At 36.6% G+C, this 26,876-nt stretch overlaps 1 protein-coding gene across 1 annotated transcript in view; it reads left to right on the forward strand.

The window, feature by feature from the left end:
* The first annotated feature begins 681 nt into the window (after nt 1-681).
* Nucleotides 682-26,876, forward strand: part of LOC124356576 (protein phosphatase 1 regulatory subunit 14C) — a 127,191-nt gene continuing 100,996 nt past the window's right edge. Inside the window, exon 1 of the mRNA XM_046807658.1 lies at nt 682-891. Within this exon, the coding sequence (XP_046663614.1) occupies nt 829-891 (63 nt within the window). The 5' untranslated portion in view covers nt 682-828. The remainder of the gene's footprint in view (nt 892-26,876) is intronic.

The following is a 26,876-nucleotide window of genomic DNA, read 5'->3' on the forward strand; positions in this document are numbered from 1 at the left end:
AGAACATAGTCATTATATAGTTTTTAGTGTATAATATCAGAACTATGTATTATATAGTAGTAGTATAGTATGTATATGTTATAAATACCATAACCTAAAATATTAATTGCTATTATACAAACATTGTCATTAAAACTAAAAGTGATAGACAATCATGCATCTGTTAATGGGCCCAGGCTAAGGAGCTCCGTCCAACAGCTCGTCCACAGAGTAAAACGCGTGTTTTATCAAGTACTACTTTAAATTCTTTTTAAATGATGCCTCAATTGAAGAAGTTTTCACCCTATGCGGCAGGGCATTGAATATTTTGGGACCGACATATGACAAGGAACTTTTGAAAATGTTGCTGTAGCGGTATCCTGTTTCTGGTGGAATGCAGTTGATTATATGAAGGGGAATATTGCAGGTTTTTGAATGTATACATTGAGACATAAAATATAAACAGTGAAGGGAAAAAGTCAACGGTTTTATTTCGTTAGTGGTAACTATATCCTTGAGTTCGGTCCAGATGTCCGGATGATATTATCCAAAGATATATGTTAAAATCGTCAACAGTCTCAGAGATAATACCTGTAACGGTTAGCGACTATTACTGCACTAGACCACATGCTGAGGAACCAACAGTTGTGCTGCCGCTGCTGAGCCGGCGATGGACCGTGCTACGGCCACTCAGCAGTGACAGTGACACTGTTTCTCCCGGCTGGCGGACTAGCGGCTGGCGGGAGGCTGAGGCCCCGGCCCGTGGCCCACTTCCTTCAGTCTGTTCGGTGTTCGGCTGCGAGTCGCTGTGTCCCGCTACCCGCTACCTGCTACCCGCTACCCGCTGACATGACCACCACCAAGCTCCGTAGGCCTGGCCTACCCGCATACCTAGGCCTCTACTCCTGTAAGGTAGGAACTACAATGTCCGTTCTCGTAGAAACATCAAGACAGGCCTTGTTTGTCATCCACAGAAGTGTTTATGTTCATTTTTTGTCGCCACAGAAGGGTTGAAAAATATCGCCACAATGTAACATCGTCACAATACATTTACTAGACTCAAGGTTCCGTACAGTTTATGAAGTCTCAGTCCGGTGAATTTTAGAAATTTCTGAAGTTACGAAACACATTAAATTAAACTCGTTAATTAATTAAATATAAAATATATATATACCGTACACATAAATAAATGAATATTAAATAATAAAAATATTAATAAATCAGCAATTAACAAAGTACAGGCTACAATTCATACGTTATAAATGTCCAGATACATTTATAGTTTGTTCAATTTTTTTTTTCATCACAGAATTGTTAAAAAATACAGTCATGTAACATAATCACAATAAATTTAGGAGAATTAAGGTTCCATACAGCAGATGAATCTCATTCCGGTGTATTTTGCAAATTTCTGAAGTTATGAAACACAGTTTCGTGTATACATTTCTTTATACAAAAAATGACATGAAACACACAGTAAAATTGACACACACATATAAATATTTACTTATTATATACACACACACACGTTATAAATGTCAAGATACAAAAGTAGGTTGCTCATCCCCGCTTTAGAAAAATGTAAAACTTTGATATCTTTCCCACTCGTTGGGATGTTTTACACTACGTCTTTTAGCCTCTGCGCCCTGAGCGACGATCTGTAAGACGAGCTGATAGCATTTACTATACAATCGTCGCCTGAGGAGCATAGGCTAGTGTACCACACGAGATAAGATAACTATGTACATTCCTCGTTTAGTAAGGTAAATAGATGGAGTTTAAATACATATTTTTCAACATGCATACATTAATTCTCCTCCAATTTAATAATACTACCGTACTTTAATGGTTAGAGGATTATGAATGGTTTTCGTAAATTACAAGTTGTATTTCAATATTACCAAGTCTATCTCGTCGCGTCTCTTATATTTATGATTTAAACTCAAAAACAGTTTAATTTGCAGTGATTTAGTGTTGCAAGGTTTTCTTATTACCATCTATTTCATAGCGCAGTTATTGAGGGAAGTGTTCAATCAATGCGAATGTTGGGTTTATCTCCAGTTTACCTTTCTCTTACGTGCAGCGTCTGAAATCTGACAAAATCAGAGACTTGACTCCTAAAATCTGGAGTCATGTTCGTCTGAAGGGATGAAAAAAATAGTTGGCGACGAGGAACGAAGGAGCTCAAAACGAGCTAGTTGCATCTTTTCGACATCAGAGACACCTAGACTACAAAAGTTTAGTGCAAACCTGGTGGATAATATCTTCAGATTTCAGGAGTCAAGTCTGCGACAGCATCAGATTTCAGATGTTGCACGTAAGAGGAAGGTAAACTAGAGCTAAACTTGACATTCGCAACGTATTTCAGTTATAGAAATAATTTCGTATAAATTACAGTCGTTTTGAAATTCCGACTTTAAATTGCAGAAAAAGGTTTATAGTAGTAAATATTAATACCGACATGAAATATACCTCTAGAAAGAAAGAAAATATGAGCATCGCTTAATACAATCGGTAAACATTGGCAAGGAATATGAATATTATTATTTAAATAAACATACATCCTTATCAAAATGTGTATTCATATATTCACTGTCAATAAATTCACTAAAATGTGTCTGAGCAAAAAAGGTAAGTGACTATTTTTAAGTTATTTTTAAAACACTCTCAACAAACAAACACAAAATATATAATTTAGTTAGGCTTGCTTTGTCTTTTGTAATTTTACTATGCATTGTTATGAAATTTGATATCTCCAGTTTCAAGTAAAATGTAAATTTCTAAAGTATTCAATAGGTTCTAATAAGATTTACCTATTGAATCTAATTAAGTTACTAAAATATGCAGAACTACAACTTAAAGATGCTGAACCATTTTATTGTATTACAGGAACGTATTCTATCGATGTTGGTGTTTCGAACAAAATTCCAAAATAAAATAATCACGATGTAATCAGCTCAGATTAAATCTGATTGAGATTAATCAGTTCAATGAACAAAAAAGTAATAACAGAATTTTAAACTGAATAAGTCAACATAAAAACAACTTTGAAATATAATCAGAAAGCTAAGAATCATAGAAGTAAAATCAAACAAACCACCCTGTTTCTTCACTGTACTGAAGACTCTTCCTTCTTTCTCTCTGTACGCCATCAACAATATCCTTTCCCCGACCAGATGTGTCTTATATACACAGATAGATTATCTGATCATAGTTACAATGGTAATAGTTGGCTCTCGGAGGGTCCGATGGTTTGAGATCACCAAATCTAAAGCCAAGTGGGTCTGGATAGAGAGACGACTATGACTGTTGCTGATCCCAACAATGTACTCATGTGTAACAGTATTGTGTAACAAGTATCTCTAAGAACATCTTCACAGCTTGCGAACCACTCAACAATGCAGATATTCCGTGTAACATTTTAGTAAGGTACAATAGGCAACGCGTTCCTTATTTTACGGACATAAGCGATATACGGGATTCTTCCACAGGATTGAATAACCACTCCTGAGCCACATCCAACCGGGGATATAGCCTCGGGTCACGGTTACACGCATACAGTACCATGACTATTGATGTGACCATTATGACGTCTTTGCAACATAGTATATCGTGAACGGTAGTCCCTCGCTGGCTGTTCAAATGTCGTTTTCTTCCTTGATTTTCCTCTTAGAGGTCTTATGTTGCATTTTATCTAGAAGCTCTTTTGGTCATTAGATGCATTTCCTCTTATACATTCTTTATGTATTGAATACATTTCATCTTAAAGATCTTATATTTACTAAAGAAAATGTCTCTTAATGGTCTATTAGATGCACTAGATTCGAATGTGAACGAACTCAACAAAAACTCATCCCATACTCCAGAGGAAGGCAGACGCCACCCATTCTGTTGGGACAGTGACAGTTATAATTCCCTTCACATAAAATCGACTGCTAAACTGAGACGATTTCCAGTTCCACAAGTTTTTCACCATACTCAAAATAGCCATTTTTATCTGTCTCGATTAAAGGCATTCACTGCTTCCTTCACTTTACAGTACTATCCGAAATATACACTTCTTTAGTGATTGGAGATCACTACTAAACAACTTTTGAAACCTGAAAAAACAAGCTATAGAGTAGAAGCCTAATTTATTCTGTCGTATTCTGTAGCATTGAAGTAGAAGAAGTTCCTAGATAAGAACGTTACTGCTCAGCTGGTACTACCGCCGAATTGAGGAACTTTATAGGGATCCTAATACCATTCAACGAGGTTAGTATGACCCTGTTACACTTTGGATATTGCGTTAGGAGCCGTGGATAACAGCTAGAGCAGCCCTCACCAAAATACGTACAGATGGGCTACTTTATCCCGGATGCTACCGTTCATACGAACGTCTGTGACAACCATATTAACAAAAACATATACAAAATTAAACTTTTACCAAGAGCTTATAGTCCAGTCAAAGACTGTAAAAAAGGGGTAAACTGTGTATTTATCCAATACAGCACAGATTTGTATGAAAATTTGGATTTAGGCTCTACTTACCCTCTATTTCAAAAATCTACCCCGTACCGAGGGTTGTTCATTTTTTAGGGGTAAATACCACCCCTATGCTAAGCAATTTAAAAATTTTAAATTGGAGCATGTAATCAATTAAAACATAATTATATCAGTAAAATGAACGTCAATTGACAATTCTTAATATAATTTATGATCATTAACCAGTTTCGATCCTTAACAGCCACTTCTTATGACATAGCCATGAAAAAAAGTAATAATAAACATGTTATTAAATAGTTGTTTTACTGATTAAACAGTATTGATTTTGAGTTTAGCTCCAGTTCACCTTCCTTTTATTGCAGCGTCTGGTATCTGACGCTGTCTCAGACTTGACTCCTGGAATCTGGACTCATGTTCGTCTGAAGAAATCCAAAGAAATTCGACAACGAAAAACCACAAAACGAAATATTTACATAGTTTCGACATCAGAGACCTATAAATGGGTCAAGTTGTAGTCTCATTATGTCTCATCAAGTACACAATGAGACTACCACTTCACACACCTAGGTGTTTCGGTGTCTCTATTTTAATGAGATTCGTTTAAAAAATCACGATAAAAAGTTACACCCCCCACAGGAAAGATTTTGTTAGAATTTGTTAGGGGAAAGCGTCATTAGCCTATTTCAAGTTTATTTATAGAAAAAGTCCAATCTTGAGACGTTCCTATGTTAACAACATAAACTAAAATATCTTATATTTAAGACATTCATGAAAAGCTAGTTGGTTCCAAATAATATGATTGCTTGTAAGCAAGTATTTTAATAAGATAAGAGTTATTTGAGGAATATTGAGGACCAGTGAAAGTTTCGCCTGCTGCTATTTTGTGGAATTTGCTATATGTTGCATGTACTCTTACTAAGAGCTCGGAATCAAGCGAAGCAACATTAATAACAGTTGTTCGTCAAAAAAGTTCTCGGTTGTCACAAACGTATGTGAATACTAAAAAACTTTGTAATCGTCTGTACAAATCAACATGGACTTGTTAGGTCTCAATACTTTCTATCCAAGGAAAATTTTTACCCCCCACCTGTTTGACCCATGTTGAATGTCACGGGATTAGTTGAGTTAATATGGCAATAATTAGCTCGTTAGGCTTTTCGGCTTAGAATGTTAGCTTCGCCTACGGTCAACTATTATGTGTTTTGAACATAGTCAACCGAAGAAGACGTATAATATGTTTTTAATTTCCGGTATTTCGTTTTTAAAGGTGATGTACGTAGAAAGTTGTGGATTACTTTTTGAGTTCTTCTAAGTATAAGAAGAAACTTTTTCTTTCACTTCTTCGTTTGAAGATTTTACAAGTAGGTACAAATAAATACGTACAATTACCTCCTTAAAAGATACAGGAAATTATAGGTTATGTATACAACTGTTTTGTAATAAGACTCAAACAGAAACAATAGATCGCTCTGTTACTTGATGTAATGATCTCAAAAGGGTTCCCAGACTCAGTTCCACTGTTGGAGTGACAATGGTGGAACCGTTATTTCGACACAATTACATAAATGGTTACTGACTTCTGCGTTTGAGCAACTGTTCTTGTCAATGCAATGGGGCCGGAGAGGGATCGGTTATGGAGCTTATAATAACATTTGAACCTTTTGGTGTTCATGTGTTATGTACAGGGTGTTTGATAAATATATACCATCTTATATTGTAAATAAAATATTTTATTTTTATGGTAAAATTGTGACTGGCTGATAAAAAAACCCATAATTCATAAGGTTGCTTCCCTATAAATTAATTCAACTACAGTTCAACACATACTCCAGTTTTGGCAACAAATTTCTACAACCGCCATCGAACATCTGCCACTGAGGCTTGCAGAATGTGTGCTGGAATGTTTGTTAACATTTCCCGTTGTCTGTTTTCGGAATCCGGCAACGTTTTTGCTCTGGTTTTGTACACTTCTTTGGCCCAACCCTACAAAAAAATCGCATGGATTCAGATCAGGGCTTTGGACTGGCCATTCATAAGGTCAACCTCTGCCTATCCATTTGTATTTAAAACGACTATTAGCCATTTTCTGACATCAGTAGTGAGGAGGGGCTCCACCCTGCACGCACAACATCTTTTCTTCCCACCCAGAAACTATTCTTTTGACTGATTGTATACAGCTGACACAAAATTGTTTATTGACTTATCAAACACCCTGCCCATGTACATAGTGAAAATGTAACGTTAGTAAAATATCGTTTGTCAATGCGTCGACGATTAACCATTTGTGTACAAAACTAACTTGCTATAAGACCAGCTTCAGCTATCTTACGTGTTTGTGATAAATTTTTGAGGGCCTTGCCTTGACCGTACGTCATATTAGTTTACCCTAGGTATAGAATTGATTTTTTGTAATCCTAAGAAAATGCTGAGGCATAATTTATACAAGGTGCTAATAAAGTCCCGTACGGGCCTGATAATTCCCAAACGATTACAGGCAAAACAATAAAATTTGGCACATCATTACTGCACCTATAAATTCAATTTTTGATGTAACTACCATTTTTCATGTCAGGGGGATGGCTCGCAAGGAGTCAAAGGGAAATCGTAAATGAGAGCAAAGCTCGAGTAGTACATACAATTAAAGGTCTTTATTAGTCGAGTACAATAAGAAATAGTGTTTAAGGTAGTGACTCTTCACATCCAATGGAGGATGGTCTACAAGGAGTTCAACAAAAAAAAAAAAATTCACACAAGCATAGCTTAAGATGTACATAATTTTAAAGGGGTTGTTTAACAGTTGAACGATAGAGGGAAAAATCTGGTATCAGTTATTACAATAGAAAGTTATTACTTTTAGGCTGACCTTTGGACTTTACACTTAGCCAGTACACTCATTTTAGTTCTTGTGTTTTAGTACTGCATTTTCTGCTTTGTATTCTTGATGGAAGTGAGTAGGTTTTAATGGAAAAGACATTTTTCATACTTCCACATTTAATTAATTTAAAAACTTCCAATGGCTATCTACTGGGATTTTTTAAATACATCAAATGTGGAAGTATGAAAAATGTCTTTTCCATTAACCCTAGAACACTACCGTGTTTTGATATACCTTTGTTACTACCGATACATAAATTTTACGTAGCATGTTTATTTTTGTTTTTTAGGTTATGTAAAGGTTATTTTCATGCCTGTGTATCGTGTTTGTGTATTTTCTTGCCTATGTGCTTACTTAAGGTGATTATGCGTGTGTTTAAGCGTGTATGCGTGTGTGTAATGCGTGCATGTGTGATACATGGTGTTTTCCTAACCTTATCTTCATGTCTACAATGCCATAGAAACTCATCCTTTCCAAAAAGCCTACAAATTGTCTACTAACTCCAAGACTTTTATTTACCAAAAAGCAACCTAAAATAGGTTTGGATACTTATTTTACTATACATACTTATATGTAAAATATACGTATTTTTTATCTAGCAATACTACCACTACGTAAAGTTGACGCACGGCCTAAATAAAAATCAGCATTGAGATAAGAAAAGGAACTACACACACCCTTACACTTCGGAGGACGAACGACCATTGATCAGTAGAAGCACTTCCCAAAGCTTAAACCGGATGGTTGGGGGGAAGAGTAGATGTGACAATAAACATGACGCATATACGTAAAACTTACGCACGGTAGTGTTCTAGGGTTAAAATGTAGTACTGCAGTCTAACTTTTCTTTCAGTGCGTTATTCAAAAGGTTTGTGATACTGCTTGCCAATTTTCAACAATGGAATCAGCCTTTTTGTACTGAATAAACCTTTTTAAGATTGCTATTTGTTTAGTGTTAATGTCTCGGAAATTAATCTAACTAATTCAGTTTTACTTTCATCTGAGCTCCAGAAAAGCTTCCATACAGATTATTTTTAAGGAGAAGACGATCCCCTTTTAAGCCTTGTTTTGCCCGTCTGTGCGAGGGTCTTATCAAACAGAGTAAGGGGGAGAGTCGCTACAGTACAAGGTCGATGGTACTGATAAAAAGTGCAACGGCCACAGAGAGGATTCGAAACTGCGCCATCTCTAACTCAGACTCAAAGTCCAACGTCTTAGACCGCTCGGCCATCTCCACTTCCAGATTAAAGTAACACAAATTCAACCGTCCTGAACTGCAGGAACCACCCACTAGAACAGTGTTGTGACTACCCGCTCCACAAAACTCGTTCATTTCGTCACAGAAGGTTTTGTGGTGATGCCGATCAAAAGATTTCCGGAGAAACTCCAGGGTTTGGTTCTCCAGGATTCGGCAGAAGCGGGTGGCGTGGCGTAGCGGGTCGTTTGGGCATTCATTGGAACACGAAGATAGAGCTACAGGTAGTTACGATAGGTCACGTTCCACTAGTCTAGCTCTTGTTCGAACACTCTAATTTCCTGGTAAAGAAATTACGTGCATATTTTGTTTGACAACCGAACACTTCAAATCCACAGATCTCTTGATCGTACTCAACTTTTCAAGATGGCGATTATTTGCTTGACCCACTTAAAAGTTAGAACATAATTCTACCTGTGGTGCTGTTATGTTTGATAGTCAAGCAATTCCGTATGCAGTCAGATTATATGGCACCAATCTGCGTATCAATACACGTCAATACTTTAACGAGTAAAGAGTAATCAGAGATTTTATTTAAATTGGATTACTTTAATTTATTGGGAAAGTAGGTGGAATTTTATTTTTAAAGCGAATTTGACGTGTAACTGGTTGTCAAATGTTAACCTAAGAATGTAAAATTCTGAGCACACTAGACAGTTTTAATCTATGTTCAAAATTACATGTTTCACCTTACTAATAACTACGCTGAGGCAAAATGTGAAGAAAGAAATATTGGATTAGTCCACAACGGAAGATAACTTGACTACGCTGAAATGGAACACAGTATTTCTGATCCTAAAAAAATAACAATTATAGTTTTACAAGATGAAGCAGTTGATTAGTTTCTATGACAATATTATAATTTTGAAAAAGACTCGTCATAATTCCAAATGCTGCAGCTACTTTTTAAGTTCAAAATAGAAAAAGAATAGCCTTTAAAACGTGGCGATTGAATATTGTAGTAACACTTTAAAAGCGACAGATTTATGTAATACAATTAGTAATAATCAGTGGAAACAGGAAAGGTAGATATATTTTGTAACTATATATAATTTATGAAACTTGACAAACACAAAGGATAAGAGAATAAAAACTGATGTGGTGATATAGCCTACATTTATGTAATCTTTGTTGGACTGAAATGCCAGGAACATTCTAGAAGCCTGCGTTGAGAATTTTTGATTAAAAGATACGTTCAAATCTTATATTTAGAAACCGAAATACAAAGTAGAGGCGATGCCGCTTCTGATATCTTAGTGAATCCAATCCAACATTCTTGATAACCTCATTGTCTGGATTTAAGCCAAGGTCTTTCTTTGGGTGAGGTAAAGATGATTCGATAATAATTTTACTATCTCTTCTTAGACAGATGTGGACTTGTGACTATTCAAAGAGTAGTCACATTCTATCCCAGATGACTTTACCGAATCATCAACGGGAAGATGTGTTTTTTATGACTGAAATTGTAATTCTATACTGAATAGGCGCACACAATTCCTTCTATAATTCACGTTTTGTTTTGGCATCTGAATTGGTGATAGCGATATTATTTTATAAGAGTCCTTGGTTCTGCGAAATAATAATATCTCTTCACTTGGCATTAGGCTATACAGTGATTATTTCACACAACTGACAGTAGACAGTCAGGATGATGTAATCTAAATGAATACATGTTAGGCCTACGATATTAGTAATGGGAATATTTACCTCCCACTAGAATTATTAATATAATCTGCAATTTTTATTTGAAAAATATAATTTCTAATGATTGCTGTACATTGATTTTATCACAACTGTATCAATACCAATCTTTGCACCCTTTTGTGTTATGAAGACTTCAGTATTAATGGTACACTAGGATTTCTGATTCTTAAGATTATGGTTGTCCAACAACGTCTTTAGCAGCAAGTATGTGGTGAACCAGACATACTAAAATATCGGGTCAACACAATTCATTATTTAATGGGAAAATTACCAAAGAACCGTTTGTCAAGTACAAAGCTATCTACTGTTATAATACTATCATAAATTTACTACAGTTATTAAGAAACCACACGGACGTACACTACACGTACCTAGAGCAACGTAAAATAATGACAGCCTCCAGAGCAACCGTTAATGCGACATTAACAAGAAGATGACTGGGACAGCTGTGTCGTACAGGAAACCACACCAACGTGCACTACACGTACCTAGAGCAACGTAAAATAATGACAGCCTCCAGAGCAATCGTTAATGCTACAGTAACAAGAGGATGACTGGGACAGCTGTGTCGTACAGGAAACCACACGAACGTACACTACACGTACCTAGAGCAACGTAAAATAATGACAGCCTCCAGAGCAATCGTTAATGCTACAGTAACAAGAGGATGACTGGGACAGCTGTGTCGGTATACAGGGAAACCACAACGAACGTGCACTACACGTACCTAGAGCAACGTAAAATAATGACAGCCTCCAGAGCAATCGTTAATGCTACAGTAACCAAGAGGATGACTGGGACAGCTGTGTCGTACAGGAAACCACAAGAACGTGCACTACACGTACCTAGAGCAACGTAAAATAATGACAGCCTCCAGAGCAATCGTTAATGCTACAGTAACAAGAAGATGACTGGGACAGCTGTGGCGTACAGGAAACCACACGAACGTACACTACACGTACCTAGAGCAACGTAAAATAATGACAGCCTCCAGAGCAATCGTTAATGCGACATTAACAAGAAGATGACTGGGACAGCTGTGGTGTATACAGGAAACCACACGAACGTACACTACACGTACCTAGAGCAACGTAAAATAATGACAGCCTCCAGAGCAATCGTTAATGCGACATTAACAAGAAGATGACTGGGACAGCTGTGGTGTACAGGAACCACACGAACGTACACTACACGTACCTAGAGCAACGTAAAATAATGACAGCCTCCAGAGCAATCGTTAATGCGACATTAACAAGAAGATGACTGGGACAGCTGTGGCGTACAGGAAACCACACGAACGTACACTACACGTACCTAGAGCAACGTAAAATAATGACAGCCTCCAGAGCAATCGTTAATGCGACAGTAACAAGAAGATGACTGGGACAGCTGTGGCGTACAGGAAACCACACGAACGTACACTACACGTACCTAGAGCAACGTAAAATAATGACAGCCTCCAGAGCAATCGTTAATGCGACATTAACAAGAAGATGACTGGGACAGCTGTGGCGTACAGGAAACCACACGAACGTACACTACACGTACCTAGAGCAACGTAAAATAATGACAGCCTCCAGAGCAATCGTTAATGCGACAGTAACAAGAAGATGACTGGGACAGCTGTGGTGTACAGGAAACCACACGAACGTACACTACACGTACCTAGAGCAACGTAAAATAATGACAGCCTCCAGAGCAATCGTTAATGCGACATTAACAAGAAGATGACTGGGACAGCTGTGGTGTACAGGAAACCACACGAACGTACACTACACGTACCTAGAGCAACGTAAAATAATGACAGCCTCCAGAGCAATCGTTAATGCGACAGTAACAAGAAGATGACTGGGACAGCTGTGGTGTATAGCAATCTGCGGGAAAGCGAGAGCTGGATGGACGATCTTTGGATGGATGGACGGTTTCGCCCGCAATCTGTCGGAACTTTCGCTGATACAATTAGTGCGGTGTCTGGAGAGTGCGTGAGGCGTGCAATATTGGACTTCTCGCCTCGATGGTTGCCGCACAACCCCCACCGTCAGTTAATATAGAGCAAATATGAAAGCGCCCCTCATTTGCAGAATAACCCGCGGCAGATGTGAAAACAACCAAAGCGTGGAATTTCGCACCATTAAATCAATAGAATTTTGTGATTAGCAAGGAACCCACAAAGAGAGATCTGAATTGACAGACTGGCAACATCTTCAGAAGAGCTTTTGGCTTAAAATTTTGTTTGATTGGTTACTGTCTAAAACCAACACAACCTGACCTTTACTGCTTCACTATATTCTTAAATTTCTGTAGAACTACAAGCGATCATATTGGGAAGCAGGAGCGAAAAGGTTGAGCCCTCTCCCTGCCCTAGGTGTAAAGAATAAAACAAAGAATTGTCTACTTTCCTCCTTAACCATCACAGCAATTCCATGTTGTTATTACCAACTGTTATAGCCAAATGTTTATTGGCTGAGCTTTAGCGAAGCCTATCACTCGTGGGGCTGTGTGGACCAATTTCATTTATGTCTGTCTGTCTGACTTCCCTCACGATATTTCGAAAACTATCTGACCTATTGACTTAAAATTGTGCATCGAGTTCGATGATGGTGCATGTCATTCCACGGGATTTGGCTGAGCGTTAACAAATGTGTTCACATTGATCTTGTGGGTACCCGTGATGAAAACGTGAAAATAGCAGTATAAAACGAATAATTTAAATACTAACTCATTGCACCCATAAGAGATTAAAACATGTAACACATGAACACATGTAGCCTAACTATCCCAACGCGTTCGACATAATTTTATAGTGACTTGGTGTGTATAATTTTATTATTTTAACACTTGTATGGAAATTTAGTGAACAAAAATGTGAATGTACTATCTAGCAAATTTTGCAAGAAACTTTATATTTACAAGAATGAGTTTTAAGATGCGTAATTTTTTATCTTCTTTTTTGTATGATTTTGTATCCGCCTATCTGCTTGCAGGTCAAATCGAGAATTAAATGAGCTACATTTATGAGATTTTGCACGCAACGTCATCGAAGCCTGTTGCGGCACATGATATGGCGTATCCAACCTTGTATTTAAGAAGAGTACGATCACTCTGTACTCTGTCTGAGCTTAGCGTTCAACACAGAGTGTAAAAACTGTCATTAAGTAATACAGTTTTACAATTTTCTAAATGAGTCTAAAAAGAAATGATAAAGAATGTTTCTCTTCTAACCTTATTAATGTAATCATTTTTCAAATTTTGTCGTGCAGTAATTAATAAATGGACAGCAAAATTACATACGTCACGTCGGCGTCGTCTCGTTTAAAAGACGTTACAAGTTTGTAACATAACAGATATAAATTTACCAAACAAAAAACCGACGGCTTTTTATTCACAAATACTCCGGAGACGAAAAATCAGCGCAAAAGGAGAAAACTTTCCTGGTCGATCAATTACTCGAATCGTGCGTCTTGGACAAAGCTTTGTTTGGGGTCAAAAGGTCGCGTACTTGGCCCGGTTCCCGCCAGCACGCTTGGTCACGTGACCTCGCCTCAGTCAGCTGATCATTGAGAGCTTTGGTTTTTGTTAATGGTCCTTACCAGCTGTTATCGTCTGAAATCTTTCCCACATGTATTTAAATGAGAGGTCGTGTTTGGTCTTCCGTTAATTTGGGATATATTAGGCCTACATGTATTTATTATTAAACATTACTTTTTTAATGAGAACATAAAATAAATAATAATAAATTAAGCTACTTGACAGTGTGCATTACTCTGTATTCCAACGCAAGTTCAAAAATTACTTTTTTACTTACTGCACAAATTACAACTGTGTTTGATAGTGATTCTCTCTCATTATCTTAGAAGAGATCTAAAATATCAGCTAGGACACAAGTATTAATGTTTCTTCAGTGCGTTAACCTCAAACTGTGTTATTGTTTCAGTAGAAGTACTCGTAAATGTAAGAAACAGCTGTTTTTATATGAAAAATTGACAGTATTACTATGTCAAATTTGTGCAATAAAAATTAAATAACACGTCTTACTTACTTTTAGGCGCTGCATAAGTATCTAGGCACTTATTCGTATTGTCGCAATCTTAAAACATGATTTCACACAGAAAACAACAACTTTTGATCTAAGTGATGAAAAAGTAGTTTTCGGTTAACAGTAACAAGATTTGAGGTTAGCGCACTGATAAAACTTGGAATTGTGAACTGATTTAAAAAAATGTCTGTTATAAGGTAAAAAAAAAACACACGTTATGGACCAACTTTAAGTATCAAAACTGTGATTTGTGCAGTATGATAGTATTGTCAAACACGTGCTTTGTTGTAGCTATGATGTATTTGTTTTTTTTTCTTTTTTCTTATATTACGAGTATACATGTGTTGCATTTCATGTTGTCATTATGTTATTTTTCCATACGAAGATTTTACAGTACTTATTATGTTAATGAGTATATATTCATGCTGCTGATCGAGTCTCGATCTCCACACACAGGCTACGCCCATGTGGATATCATTTCCTGTTTTTGTGTATATTTTGTGATTAAATGAAATTAAAAATGTCTTTATTAGAGGCGAAGTTAGGGACTTAAAGTCCTCTCTACTACTTAACCTCAATGTTGTGATCTGTGTATCTGAGAGGAAATAAATATTCATTCATTCAACTAATACTTTGCTGATTATTTTTTGTTAGTTATATAATCAATAATTATTTTATCTCCTAATGATCTCCTTAATAGCTACTGTGGACATTTCACATGTCCATATTTATATTTAACGAACATAAATAAAGCTTAAACCTTTTGTATTGGGTTACTAGGTACGCCAGTGTTATTCTAACAGATGTAGGGTAGGGACAAGATCGTGTTTAGGAAAATACTTTCAATTGCTCTCAATTTATTGTGCAACTCACAGAATTAGGTTGTCAACGTGAATGTCAACAAAAATAAGCAAGCATCACTATAATCGTCCGTGCCACATTAGTAACAGTGATTTTCACGTTTCACTTATGTAAATGCCAGACTATGTTATTAAGCGCAATTACACAGTAAATGCGAAGTAAGTGACAGATTTGTCTAAATTGTTGCTGTGCCATATAATCCACTGTTTCATATAATATTTTATCCAATTTTATAGTACTTTTGTGTTCAATGTAGTGTCTACATTTACAGAGTAAATGATAACGAATGTCCTTGATGTATTATACTATTATATTAATTTAATAAAAAGATATAATATGCTACGTGGCTTGTACTAACTGTTCTAGAACGTTCGTAGCGTTTATCAAATCCTTGAGGCTTGGTTCCTAAATAAATAAAATCAAAATACAATTTTTAATTTTTGTTTTGTTTTTTTATTTATGTTAGTTATATTTTAAATGTTTTAATTTAGTGCCTCTTTTGATTGCAGAATATAAAACATGAAAATATGAAGCCAAAGTTCATTTAAAATTACTATTCAATTAGAGTATATAAAACATATTGTATTATACTTATGTACGGAGTCAAAATTATACACTTTTAGGAAACTGCTTTACTACTATTCTTGAGAAAACTTAGATAGTTCGTATTAGAACGAACTATCATAAAAATGCCCACGTAAAATTGGGGGGTTACATTTGTTAATTTAAATAGTTTTTTGAATCAGCTTTAAGCTGTGGAAAATGTTAAAAATACTTTTGACATACGTACTTTTAATTTGAGAGATGAAAACAAAAAAAATCTCCTGTTAAAATCTAATACGGTTTCGTCTGATCCACCGAACTAGTGGCTCAAATAAGATGGTGATGAGGGGGTACAAACATTCTCCTCAAAAGCCCCAAAAATAAAAATAGTATTTGAGAAATAGCTAATCCGAGTTTGAAATGCAATAGTTACATGTTCTGATAAATGCTCACAATTAAATTGTTTTTAATGTTTATCAGCAGTTAAATGTTTGTACTAGTCATATATACATAATGTTTTGATAGAATCAAATACCATTAGCTATGGTAGAAAGGGCTAATTCAATTTTAATGTAGAGTTTAGCTGTAAGTTCACCTTCTATTTCATTACAGCGTCTGGTATCTGACGCTGTCTCAGACTTGAGACTGCCACTTCACCTATTCATAGGTGTCACTGATGTCGAAACGATGTAAAGGTTCGTTTTGAGTTTCTACGTAGCCGACTTTCTTTGATCTCTTCAGACGAACATAACTCCAGATTCCAGGAGTCAAGTCTGAGACAGCGTCAGATACCAGATGCTGCAATGAAAAGGAAGGTGAACTGGAGCTAAACTCAACATTCAAATAGTCCTATATAATTAATATAAAATAAAATTTGTTCAGATTTATTTCTAGTAACCCAGTGCGGTGAGTTCTTCAATCAGATCGCCCCTTCCACCCCCCCAAAGTCAAGCCTTAGTTACGCCACTGGACTTCAACGTCTCCGTGAAGCCTCGCACTCCAGTTTTTTTGGAGTATGGGAGAGATGTTGCAACAAAGATTACTCCGCACACAGTCCAGGTTTTGAAACATAAATTCTGGAGTTATTTGTCGCAATCTGGAACCGAAGCTGTACAAAATCGGGCTTGGAAAGCGTAGCCAGAGTGGAACCGTGCCGAGTTCAATGTAACAGTGAGAGAGCCAAGGTCGCACAACATGGATCAGTCAGGGGCATACTGCACCGTGTGTGTTGTTGAGGCTTGTGTAGAATACAGTACACTGAGCAGACGTTACTTATACATACAGCTCGGTGTTAAAGTCAAGAAATAAATAGAGAGGATAAAAATAAAATTAAACCTGCAACGTGAAGTTACGGTTGCCTTCTTTAAGTACAAATATCATTTGCCGACCACGTCAACTTGGGGGGGGGGGGGCTACCTCACCGAGTCCTCCCTTAGATACATCCCTGTGAATGCCAAAGTACGGTCCACTATACCGCTAACTAAAACATCACAATTAGAAGAATGCATCTTTTAACACTTTTGAAGTTTTTTTATTTCTAAGACGTAAATTTCGGATTCGGATAATCCATTTTCAGGTACTGTAGTTAAGGCAAATGAATGAATTGGACCAAACTGAAAAACAAAATTTAAAGTGTAGTACTCCATATACAAATTGAAGTATAACGATTATCAAAACCAATATATTGGACAAAACCGGCCGATCCTTCAGAATTATATTTAATGAATAAATAAAAGCATTGAAGACAACATCAAATTCAAAATATGCTGGCCACTTAAATACAACGGCCATACATACACAGATATTGAAAACAAATTTGAACATGTTACACACAAGCAAAAAGTAGCTTATTGTCAACTTCAGAACATTTTGAAATTTACAAAAGTGCCCAAATTAAACATATCGTTTAGTAACAAAGGTTTTTTAACGAAAAGTTTATTCTTTTATAGAATTTGGAACACCATAAATTGATCACATATAAAAATTAAATAGAAAATTGAGCCACCAAGGTGGTTAAAACTTAAAACTTATGTCAATAAGGTTTATTGTTATTTTTTTACTTCATTTATTTCCCTTTAGCTACAGTACATGAGGATGGATTCTTCAAATACTAAATCTACATCGCAGAAACAAACACTTCAAAAGTGTTAAAGATGCATTTTATGTTAAACACTTTACGAAACTACATTACTAATTATAGTTGTAATGCACAGGATTGCGCCTTTACAACAAATGATCCTACAATCCACCAAAGTACGTGACCTAAAATAAAGGTTTATGATAGTTCTCGTGGGACAAGTTTCGAGGTCGTTTCAGAATACTTGCAACAGAGGACTCAGCAACGTATTTACGTGTCCGTTTCAAATTCCGAATCTGACGAGTCGTGATTGAATGCGTGATGAGTGAATATGTGACAATTGGTGAGTGAATGTGTGACGAGTGATGAGTGAATGTATGATGAGTGATGAGTGAATGTGTGACGAGTGATGAGTGAATATGTGCCAATTGGTGAGTGAATGTGTGACGAGTGATGAGTGATGAGTGAATGTGTGACGAGTGATGAGTGAATATGTGACAATTGGTGAGTGAATGTGTGACGAGTGATGAGTGATGAGTGATGCGTGAATGTGTGACGAGTGATGAGTGAATATGTGACAAGTGGTGAGTGAATGTGTGACGAGTAGTGAGCGTATATGTGACAAGTGATGAGTTGGAGGATTGAAAAAACTGTATGCATCATTCCTTAGGAGGATCCTTCCAGTGGTAGTGTTGCATTGACGGTTTATTGAAGCAGTGGTGGGTTGGATTGGTGGGTTATTGACGAAGTGGTTGGTTGGATTGGTGGATTATTGTCGCAATGGTGGGTTAGGTTGGTGGATTATTGACGCAATGGTGGGTTAGATTGGTGGATTATTGACGCAGTGATGTGTTGGATTGGTGGATTATTGAAGCAGTGGTAGGCTATCGTTTGTTTTTCATTGAGTTGAAACATTGAACGCGAATTAAATGTGGATGAATATAAAAGGCATTAGCAAAACTAAGTACTTGTAAGAGGGCATTATTTTCACTAAGTACCACGCCCCCTGGAAAAGCCTGACACAGACAAGGCGAGGCGAGGCGAGGCGGCAGGACTTGTGCAACGTCACGGCGGATATGTCACGCTTCCTACACATCTGGAACTCACACGGTCACGATAACATGTGCTCATAGGACGTTACTTGTGTTCTAAGGAAATGATATCCCTTCCGGCACGCACAACTAACATTCTAAGACTTATCAATAGTTGTCAAGGTGAATTGGTGTGGGCCATGGGGAAAGCAGCAGAATTTTGCTATCGTTGTGCAATCATCTTACGCCTTACAATAATCTTAAATGGTATACATATCTTATCGGAATAATTTGTTCTTATACATTATAAATAATTTTATTTATACTTCTCTTGTGATCTAAGACCGTCTACAGTCAAGATGTAATGAAGTCTTTCGAGGATTTGAATACCCACTATCTCGAAGCCTCACGAGATATTGGAGGAAGAGCGAGCGCTTCTGGAATAAAAAAACGTTGTAAAAGTTTTTACTGACCTATGATTCTATAACCGTATTTTATCGCATAATGTGTAAAAGCCAAGATCAAAGATTTTCCTCAAATTTTAATGGTCAAATTTCTTTTATTTTTTCATATATATTGCCAGCAAAAAAAACGGGGAACAGAAAAACGAGGTTAAAGAAATAACAAGAAAGGATTGGGCATTGAAAACACTGTACATTAAAATTCATCACACTTTGATATTTTAACGAAAACCTGGTACCTAGCGCATAGCTGCCGCTACCTTGATAACCGTAATCTAGGCCTACACATAGAAAAATCAACATACGCGTAGCTGCCTTGGACAACTCTTATGGTGATTTTCACACAGTTTGATTGATTTCCGACAATTTTTATTATTAAGCTCCTACAGACTTTAAACTTGCCCTTCGTCCAAGAAGGGTTCTAACTATTGATTTTGGAGTCAAAAGGTTAAAGGGCAGCAAGGTTGTCGTTTGACCCTTTGACTTTTGTAACGTTCCGTCAAGACTTAATACTTTGTCATATGAGTTTATTTATACTACGCATACTATATTATAAGTATTTGGTAATATGTTAAATTTATCTAATGATGTAAGCTTGTGTAAATAACCTTCTAACTCATGATGATATATATTGTACAACTGTTCTTTAGAGTGGGGGAAAAATCCTATTTATTCTGAAATGGTCCTCAGAAGTGGCTGCACTTCTAGAATACCACTGTATTCTATTGGACACTTATTCTGTAGAGAAATTTAATGCCGTAACGTCCCATATCCTTTCTTATTAATAAACGTATAAAATATTCAGAAGTTCCTCGGGGATCGTTACCTAGGAAACCACGATTGAGGAAGAAAATAGGTCGAACCGGGGGTAAGTAGGATGCTGTTTCAGCTGCTGACTGAACCTTGTGCTGATCGATAATCAGCATTTGACTGTAGATAGCAGCGTGTCTGCCCCCCCCCCTAACGCCCCTCTCCACACATTAGCTTTAAACCTGCAATTAGACTAGACAACTGACCTGCATTCACAACAGTATTGATTGTTAAGGATGTATTATCCATTCAAAGTACATTCATATAATATACAAACTTCGAAAAATATAATTTCCATAATTTGGAATATAAATTACATTTTTCACTTCATTTAACGCTTTGTTTGAATTTTGTTTTGACGATGGAAGGGTTGTGAAGGAAACAGGCTTTTTCTGGACATTTGCCATTATTCAGTGATTCAATATAATAGTTACTGATTTTGTGTATCACTGAACAAAGACAAATGTTCGAAAAACATCCTGTTTCCTTCTTTTGATAGTATTGAGATTTCCCTTTTCTCAAGGCTTTACATTGATGCATTATCCTCTGATTTAATTGCCATGCAGCGCTCTTCTTTTTGTTTCACGTAAAAATACAATTCCCAACAATAATTTTCTACATATAAACATGTATGTTTTCCTAAAAGATATCTATGTAATACTTTGTTGAATGCTTTAATATTTCGATTTCCTTTTCAATTTCGTTTACATATTACCTATATAAAAAGCCATTATATTGTCCTCATAACATAATACTAATTTCCAAAGGAAAAATACAACCACAAGCGATATGGCTTCATAAGATTTTATTTTTTGACAACCACCAATCTGGTTTCAGAAAAAGCCATAGCATGGGCACTGCCCTGGTAAATCTCTTCAGCGATTTGTGTGATGCAAAAGGTAAGGAAAAATGTAGTTAAATTGTAATATTGGACTACTCGCAAGGTTTCGATTACATAAATTATGATCTATTGATGACGAAGAGTATTTTTATGGATTTGGCAAAAAGTGTTATAGGGTGGGTGAAATCGTGTCTGGATGATAGGTGCCAAGTGACGGGATTGAAAGCGAGGATATCTGCTGCTTTGTTCGAATGGAGAGGGGTGCCTTTGGAGAGTTTCTCTGCTCTTTGCTCTACAACCTGTACACCGATGATTTTTCTAATGTATGGGGATTTGCGGAGGACATTTGCATGCAGAAAACTCACAGCTAGATTTGTCCGACGAATATTGATGAGGCAATTTCTCTGATAAACTCTGATTTTGTGAATATCAACCGATGGTCTGATGGCCTGATTTTGCTCTACGAATCGTGGTGGAGGCCCTTACTGGCAGAGGTGTGAGAGTTACTCTTGGTAGTGAGAGTATGGCTGTGCGACAGCGTGAAGACTGCTGGATAGAGACCTCACACTCTCTGATCATGTTCAGATCACTTTTGGGTTGCGAAAGGACGGAACTTGGCATTCATTGGACTGCACTTCACTAGTCTACAAAACAATACAGAAATCTTCGTGATTCGAGCCTTCATTAAACTGTAAAACTCTCATGTCCTCTGGGTTTTATTGCTCTATTAATGACTGTAGCAAATAAAGGTCTATCTTAGCTAGTAATAGCGTTACACCTTATTCAGCCATTACGTTTATCACCCACTCTTACGACCTTTACATTTATGTCCTCTAGAAAACGTTTAATATTCGTTCTGGCTATGTCGACATGTTAGTGATACGTATCACATATACGTAATTTGACTAGAGGCGTCTCGTTATATTCGTTCAATGCACATCACTACATGTATATGTCTATGACCGGAAATTACGTCCAATTATACTTACAAGTAGGCTATTCCGACGCTAAGTTCATAATGCTTTAGTAGTACCACTAGCAAAGTGTAGAATGATTTCAAGTTGTTCTGTTCTTTAGGAATTTCGATTTAAACTTGAAAAAAATAAACTTTTTTATTTTATTGGACGAATTTAAAATCCTGATTACAACTAATGGGTCTTTTTCTTTTAAGGGCCAGCACAAAAGACCCTAGCTTGCCTATTCAAAACTCAGATCACGCGATGCTTGCCCGCTGCGCAGCGCTTTGCGCTGCTTGCTCTTTTAGGAAATCAAATCAAATCAAATCAATCTCTTTATTGCATTTTGACAATGGACATTGTATTGCAAAAGTCAGAAGTAAGTAAGATAAACCACAGGCTTAGACGTTTTTAAAACACATTCATACTTACAATTCATGCATTCACTCAAACACATTCAAACTGACTTCAGATCCAAGTTAAATTTAGATTTAGACATCCCGAGGAAATAAAATTAACTCGAGCTTGCAAAGTCCAAGCCCAGATCAACTCACCACGCTTTATTGAAAACTCAGACAGAACTAACGCAGGTTTCATTGCAGGCAAAAGATAAGCGGCGCGCGTTTATCACTGATAAGATGAGACGAGTTTACACTAGAAGTAGTACCTGGACTACTGCCCTACGAACTAATAACACCAAAAAACGATTAAATGCACTGTCAGTCAGGTATGTTTGTAAGATGCTGGTCCTTAAACGAAAAAGGCCCCAACTAATTAACCATATAAGTATTGAATTTCTTCTGGACTTCAACAATAAATATAAACGTTAAAACTTTAAGTGGAAACTGCTAAATCGTATCGCGAGGACCGAGCGTTACACAATATCAGATAAAGAAACAGGCTGCGCTCGCAGTGACGACACTAACACAATATTCTCGTCCTGGAGAAATGGAACGTGGGACTTGGTGCTTGTTGTTGGATTGTTCTTTCTGTTTTGTTTCCCATCAAACTTCCGGGTTCGGGGTGGAGATGGGAAACCCAACAGACATTAATGGTTTCATTTGATTGTGTATATTTCAGAACAGTTAATTCAGCCTACGGTATAGTAAAGAACTTATTGTCCTCTAGATTCTTAGTTTACAAAGAATAGTTGGCTGATTGTTCTTCTTATTAGTTAAATTTATAAGTCACCCTATAAAAGTGACGGCAAACACACAACATGAAAAGCACGCGGCTTCGCTAAAGTTTCAAGAAAGATTTCAAATTAATAGCTAATTTCGCTCTTGAAATACCTTGCGGAGAGAATTAAAGACAGGTAGAAAAAGATTTTCCAGCCCCTAAACAGAAAGAAGAGAAATTTTGTTAGATCTAGAGTTTAATAAAATTCAGCACAATCCCATAGGTATCGTCTAACTTAATATTGCTTATGTAGAAATTATGTTTCACGCAAAATTTAGAGACTACAGAGGAAATTGTTCTCGAGATATTCTGGGGATGTTAGACTGCACTAAAACTCAGCCAAATCCCACAGCACATGCAGCATCACCAAATACGATGTTGCCTATTTAGACATGAGGTTAATGCAAAATTTCAAGTCCTTAGCCTAATTCGCTCTTAAGATTTCCTGCAGTAAAACAAACAGATGGATAGAAAGGAAATTTCGCTAGCTGCCTAAGTTATAACAAAATATATACAATAAAAGTCTCAGATCGTTATCGAAGTATCGCCCTGATTTATAGGCTTTGCTAACGCTTAAACAAATTCCATAAAGAAGAATGCACCATCACAAAAATCGAAGTACAAATTAACTTTCATGTAGGTTCAAGTTTATACATATTTTTTCTCGAGATATCATACGGACAGAAGAAGGGAAATATCGCCATACCCCTGAGTGAGGGTTCGTTAACGCTCAGCCAATTATACAATAAGATACAAGTTCTGCTACTGGTAAGATACCTAAAAATATCTCTAGAGAAAATAGGTTAATTTACTTTACTTGATAACTCTGTTTGCTTTGCTACTCTATGGTTTAATATTGTTTCAATCTTTACAGCATAGTGCGGTTTAAAAAAGTTTTTTTTAACTTTACAAACATTTTTATTGTAGTTTATTACATTTTTACATTATGTACCACGAACAATAACTCAATTAAATGTTTTTTATTGAAATATGACTCATAGAAACTATTTCTAAATTAAATTTTATAAAAAAATTAATTTATTAATGAAACATAGAGTTAAGAAATTATAGACTTTTTCCGAGAAGGAATCATAACATAAATTATAACGTATGTTGCTACAAAATGTAGCCCAAAGGAAAATCGACTGTACAATTTTAAACAACTATTTCTCTTAACTTTAAATTACAAAAATTTTACATATTATTTTTTGAAAGCGTTTAACTTTCAGTAAATGAGTATATTTACTTCATTCACCAATTCGCCATTAGAAATCAATACTGATGTTAACGCAGGTCAGTGGCGCGGTGTAATTGCAGGTTTAAAGCTAATGTGGGGGGGGGGGGTGAGAAGTGGGGGCAGACCCGCTGCTATCTACAGTCAAATGCTGATATCGATCAGCACCAGCTCAGTCAGCAGCAGTTCTGTCTGTAAGTGATACACCATCCTACTTACCCTCGTTCGACCTATTTTCGTCCTCAATTTTGGTTTTTTATGTGACTAACTGTAACTCCTCCAACACATCTATGAACGTGGAACTGCTGTCTTCATACGTTTTGAATATTGTGTTTCCATTAATAACAAAATATACTAAATTTTAAACCTGCCTTAAACCTTTCCTGGTGTCCAATGCGTTTTACTCTGTTGATGAATTTATGATGAGTCGCTGGGATATTTGAAAGCGCTGTATCTGAAGTCAGTGTGACTGTGTTTTGAATGCCATGTGGGTACAATACGTACGCGCGCGCGCGCATGTGTGTGTGTGTGTGTGTGTAAGATGAGGAGACAACCTATTAAATTTAGAAATCTGTTGACGATTGGGATACAGTTGATATTGTAAATATAATGCAGTAAAGGATTATTATTGTTAAATTACTCTATAGAATTTTATTTAATTTATTAGGTCAGAATTAGTAAGAAATGACGTATACGTTATAGTCCTATCTTTCGCGGAAAACTATACATTTGAATTGAATAAAAAGTATAAAATTCAAACTTTTCCGAATGTTTAGTCTAATTACGACCTGTTTTTAAAACAGTTTAAGAAAAATATCATATCAGGTTTCAAAATTGAGGTGATGAAAGATTCTCAAAGTTTTAAAGCAAAGTTGATAGGGGAAGGCAAGCTGTAGGTTTCTTTTAGATGTCAAGTTTATTTCTCTACGCTAAATAATAACGGAATAGTAAAGGTTTTACTGTATGCCGCCCGTCACTAACATTGCTATTCATGTTGATTAACTACTTGTATAATCAGCTGATTTTTGCATTTTACCGACGAAATTAAAGGCCTTAACTTTTGCAAAGTTTGACTGTTATGCTTTTATTCAGTTTAAAGACCTAATTTCCTCCCTAAAACATATAGTCAGACGCTAAACTAAGGAAGATAGAACCATGCTTTATGTGACCTGCTTGAATTATTTTGACCGGAAGTGAAGTTTGATATGGTAATTTATGGACACCCTTTATCACCAGTCTAGGGGAAGTATTCCCTTTCAAGTATCCATCATTATGTGAACGCACAGGAATGTGAATTTCAATTTCAATAACCTATCAACACAACCTAGATAAAGCAACCTGGATTTTGAGTTCACCACTGCGGACCAATTAATGACAATAGTCAAAGAAATTACAATCAGTATCTAGTAACAGGGTATATCTCCTTTGTCATTACAATCATCGCAACTCCATAATTAAAATGTGTCTCGTAACAAAAATTGTAATCTGAACTCAATGAAAGCCCTTTAAATAATTAATATTTGCCGCACTAATGAGGTAATAATGGACAACTTGCAGGATATGTCGGCGGCCCAACATGTCCAGTGAATGAACGCTTCACGTACGAAGTGAATGGTATCAGTTGGGCCGCTGCGCAGCGGTGGACAGTTTGCGAGTGGGCAGGTAACGGTCAGCTACGACCGGTCGGGAGAGTGGGCGGACACAAGGCCAAATTGGCCGATTAATCGCACAACCGGTTCTCGTGTTGTGTTTTGATTCTCCTCCGCCTGATCCTGATTTTGGTCCCGGTCCTACCTACGGATCCTGCAAGCGCAAGGACGTCCGGGAAATTCTTCGTTGCAAAACAAAATCACTTGAGAAGGGGAAACTGGACTATAAACTTTATAGCATTGCTTTAGATATTAGTTATATTTATGAATGGCGCATTACGTAACTAATTGTGATCAATATGTTAGCGATATTTATTAATAGTACCGTAAATACTTAGTTGTGATCGATATGTTAGTGATATTTATGAATGCCAACTTAAGTTCTTAATTGTGCTCGATATGTTGGTGATATTTATGCATGCCAACTTAAGTACTTAACTGTGTAATATAGGTTAGTGGTATTTATTAATGCCAACTTAAGTACTTAACTGTGATCGATATATTAGTGTTATTTATGAATGCCAACTTAAGTACTTAACTGTGATCGATATATTAGTGTTATTTAAGAATGCCTACTTAAGTACTTAGACGTGATCGACGTTTCCAAACAAATACGAATGAAACTGTCCCAAAGCATTACACCGGAATCCTTGGCACTTTGGACAAGGATAGGGAATTTCTCTAGGAAGCAGCTGATCTGTCGTTGATGGCGTTTTTACGACTACTAAAATCGTAAGCTATAGTTCATAGTACACCTCCTGGGTGCGTAAAAGGCCATTTGAGGCTTCAGTGCTTGGCAGTAGGTCGCGCCTTAAAAGAAGAAGAACCGCGTTATCCAGAAGGATGTATTGTATTACGCTCTACAACGATATAACCCTGTTTTGGTCGATACTAAATAAT

Source organism: Homalodisca vitripennis, chromosome 3 (genome assembly GCF_021130785.1).
Source record: "Homalodisca vitripennis isolate AUS2020 chromosome 3, UT_GWSS_2.1, whole genome shotgun sequence".
NCBI classification, from domain to species: Eukaryota; Metazoa; Arthropoda; class Insecta; order Hemiptera; family Cicadellidae; genus Homalodisca; species Homalodisca vitripennis.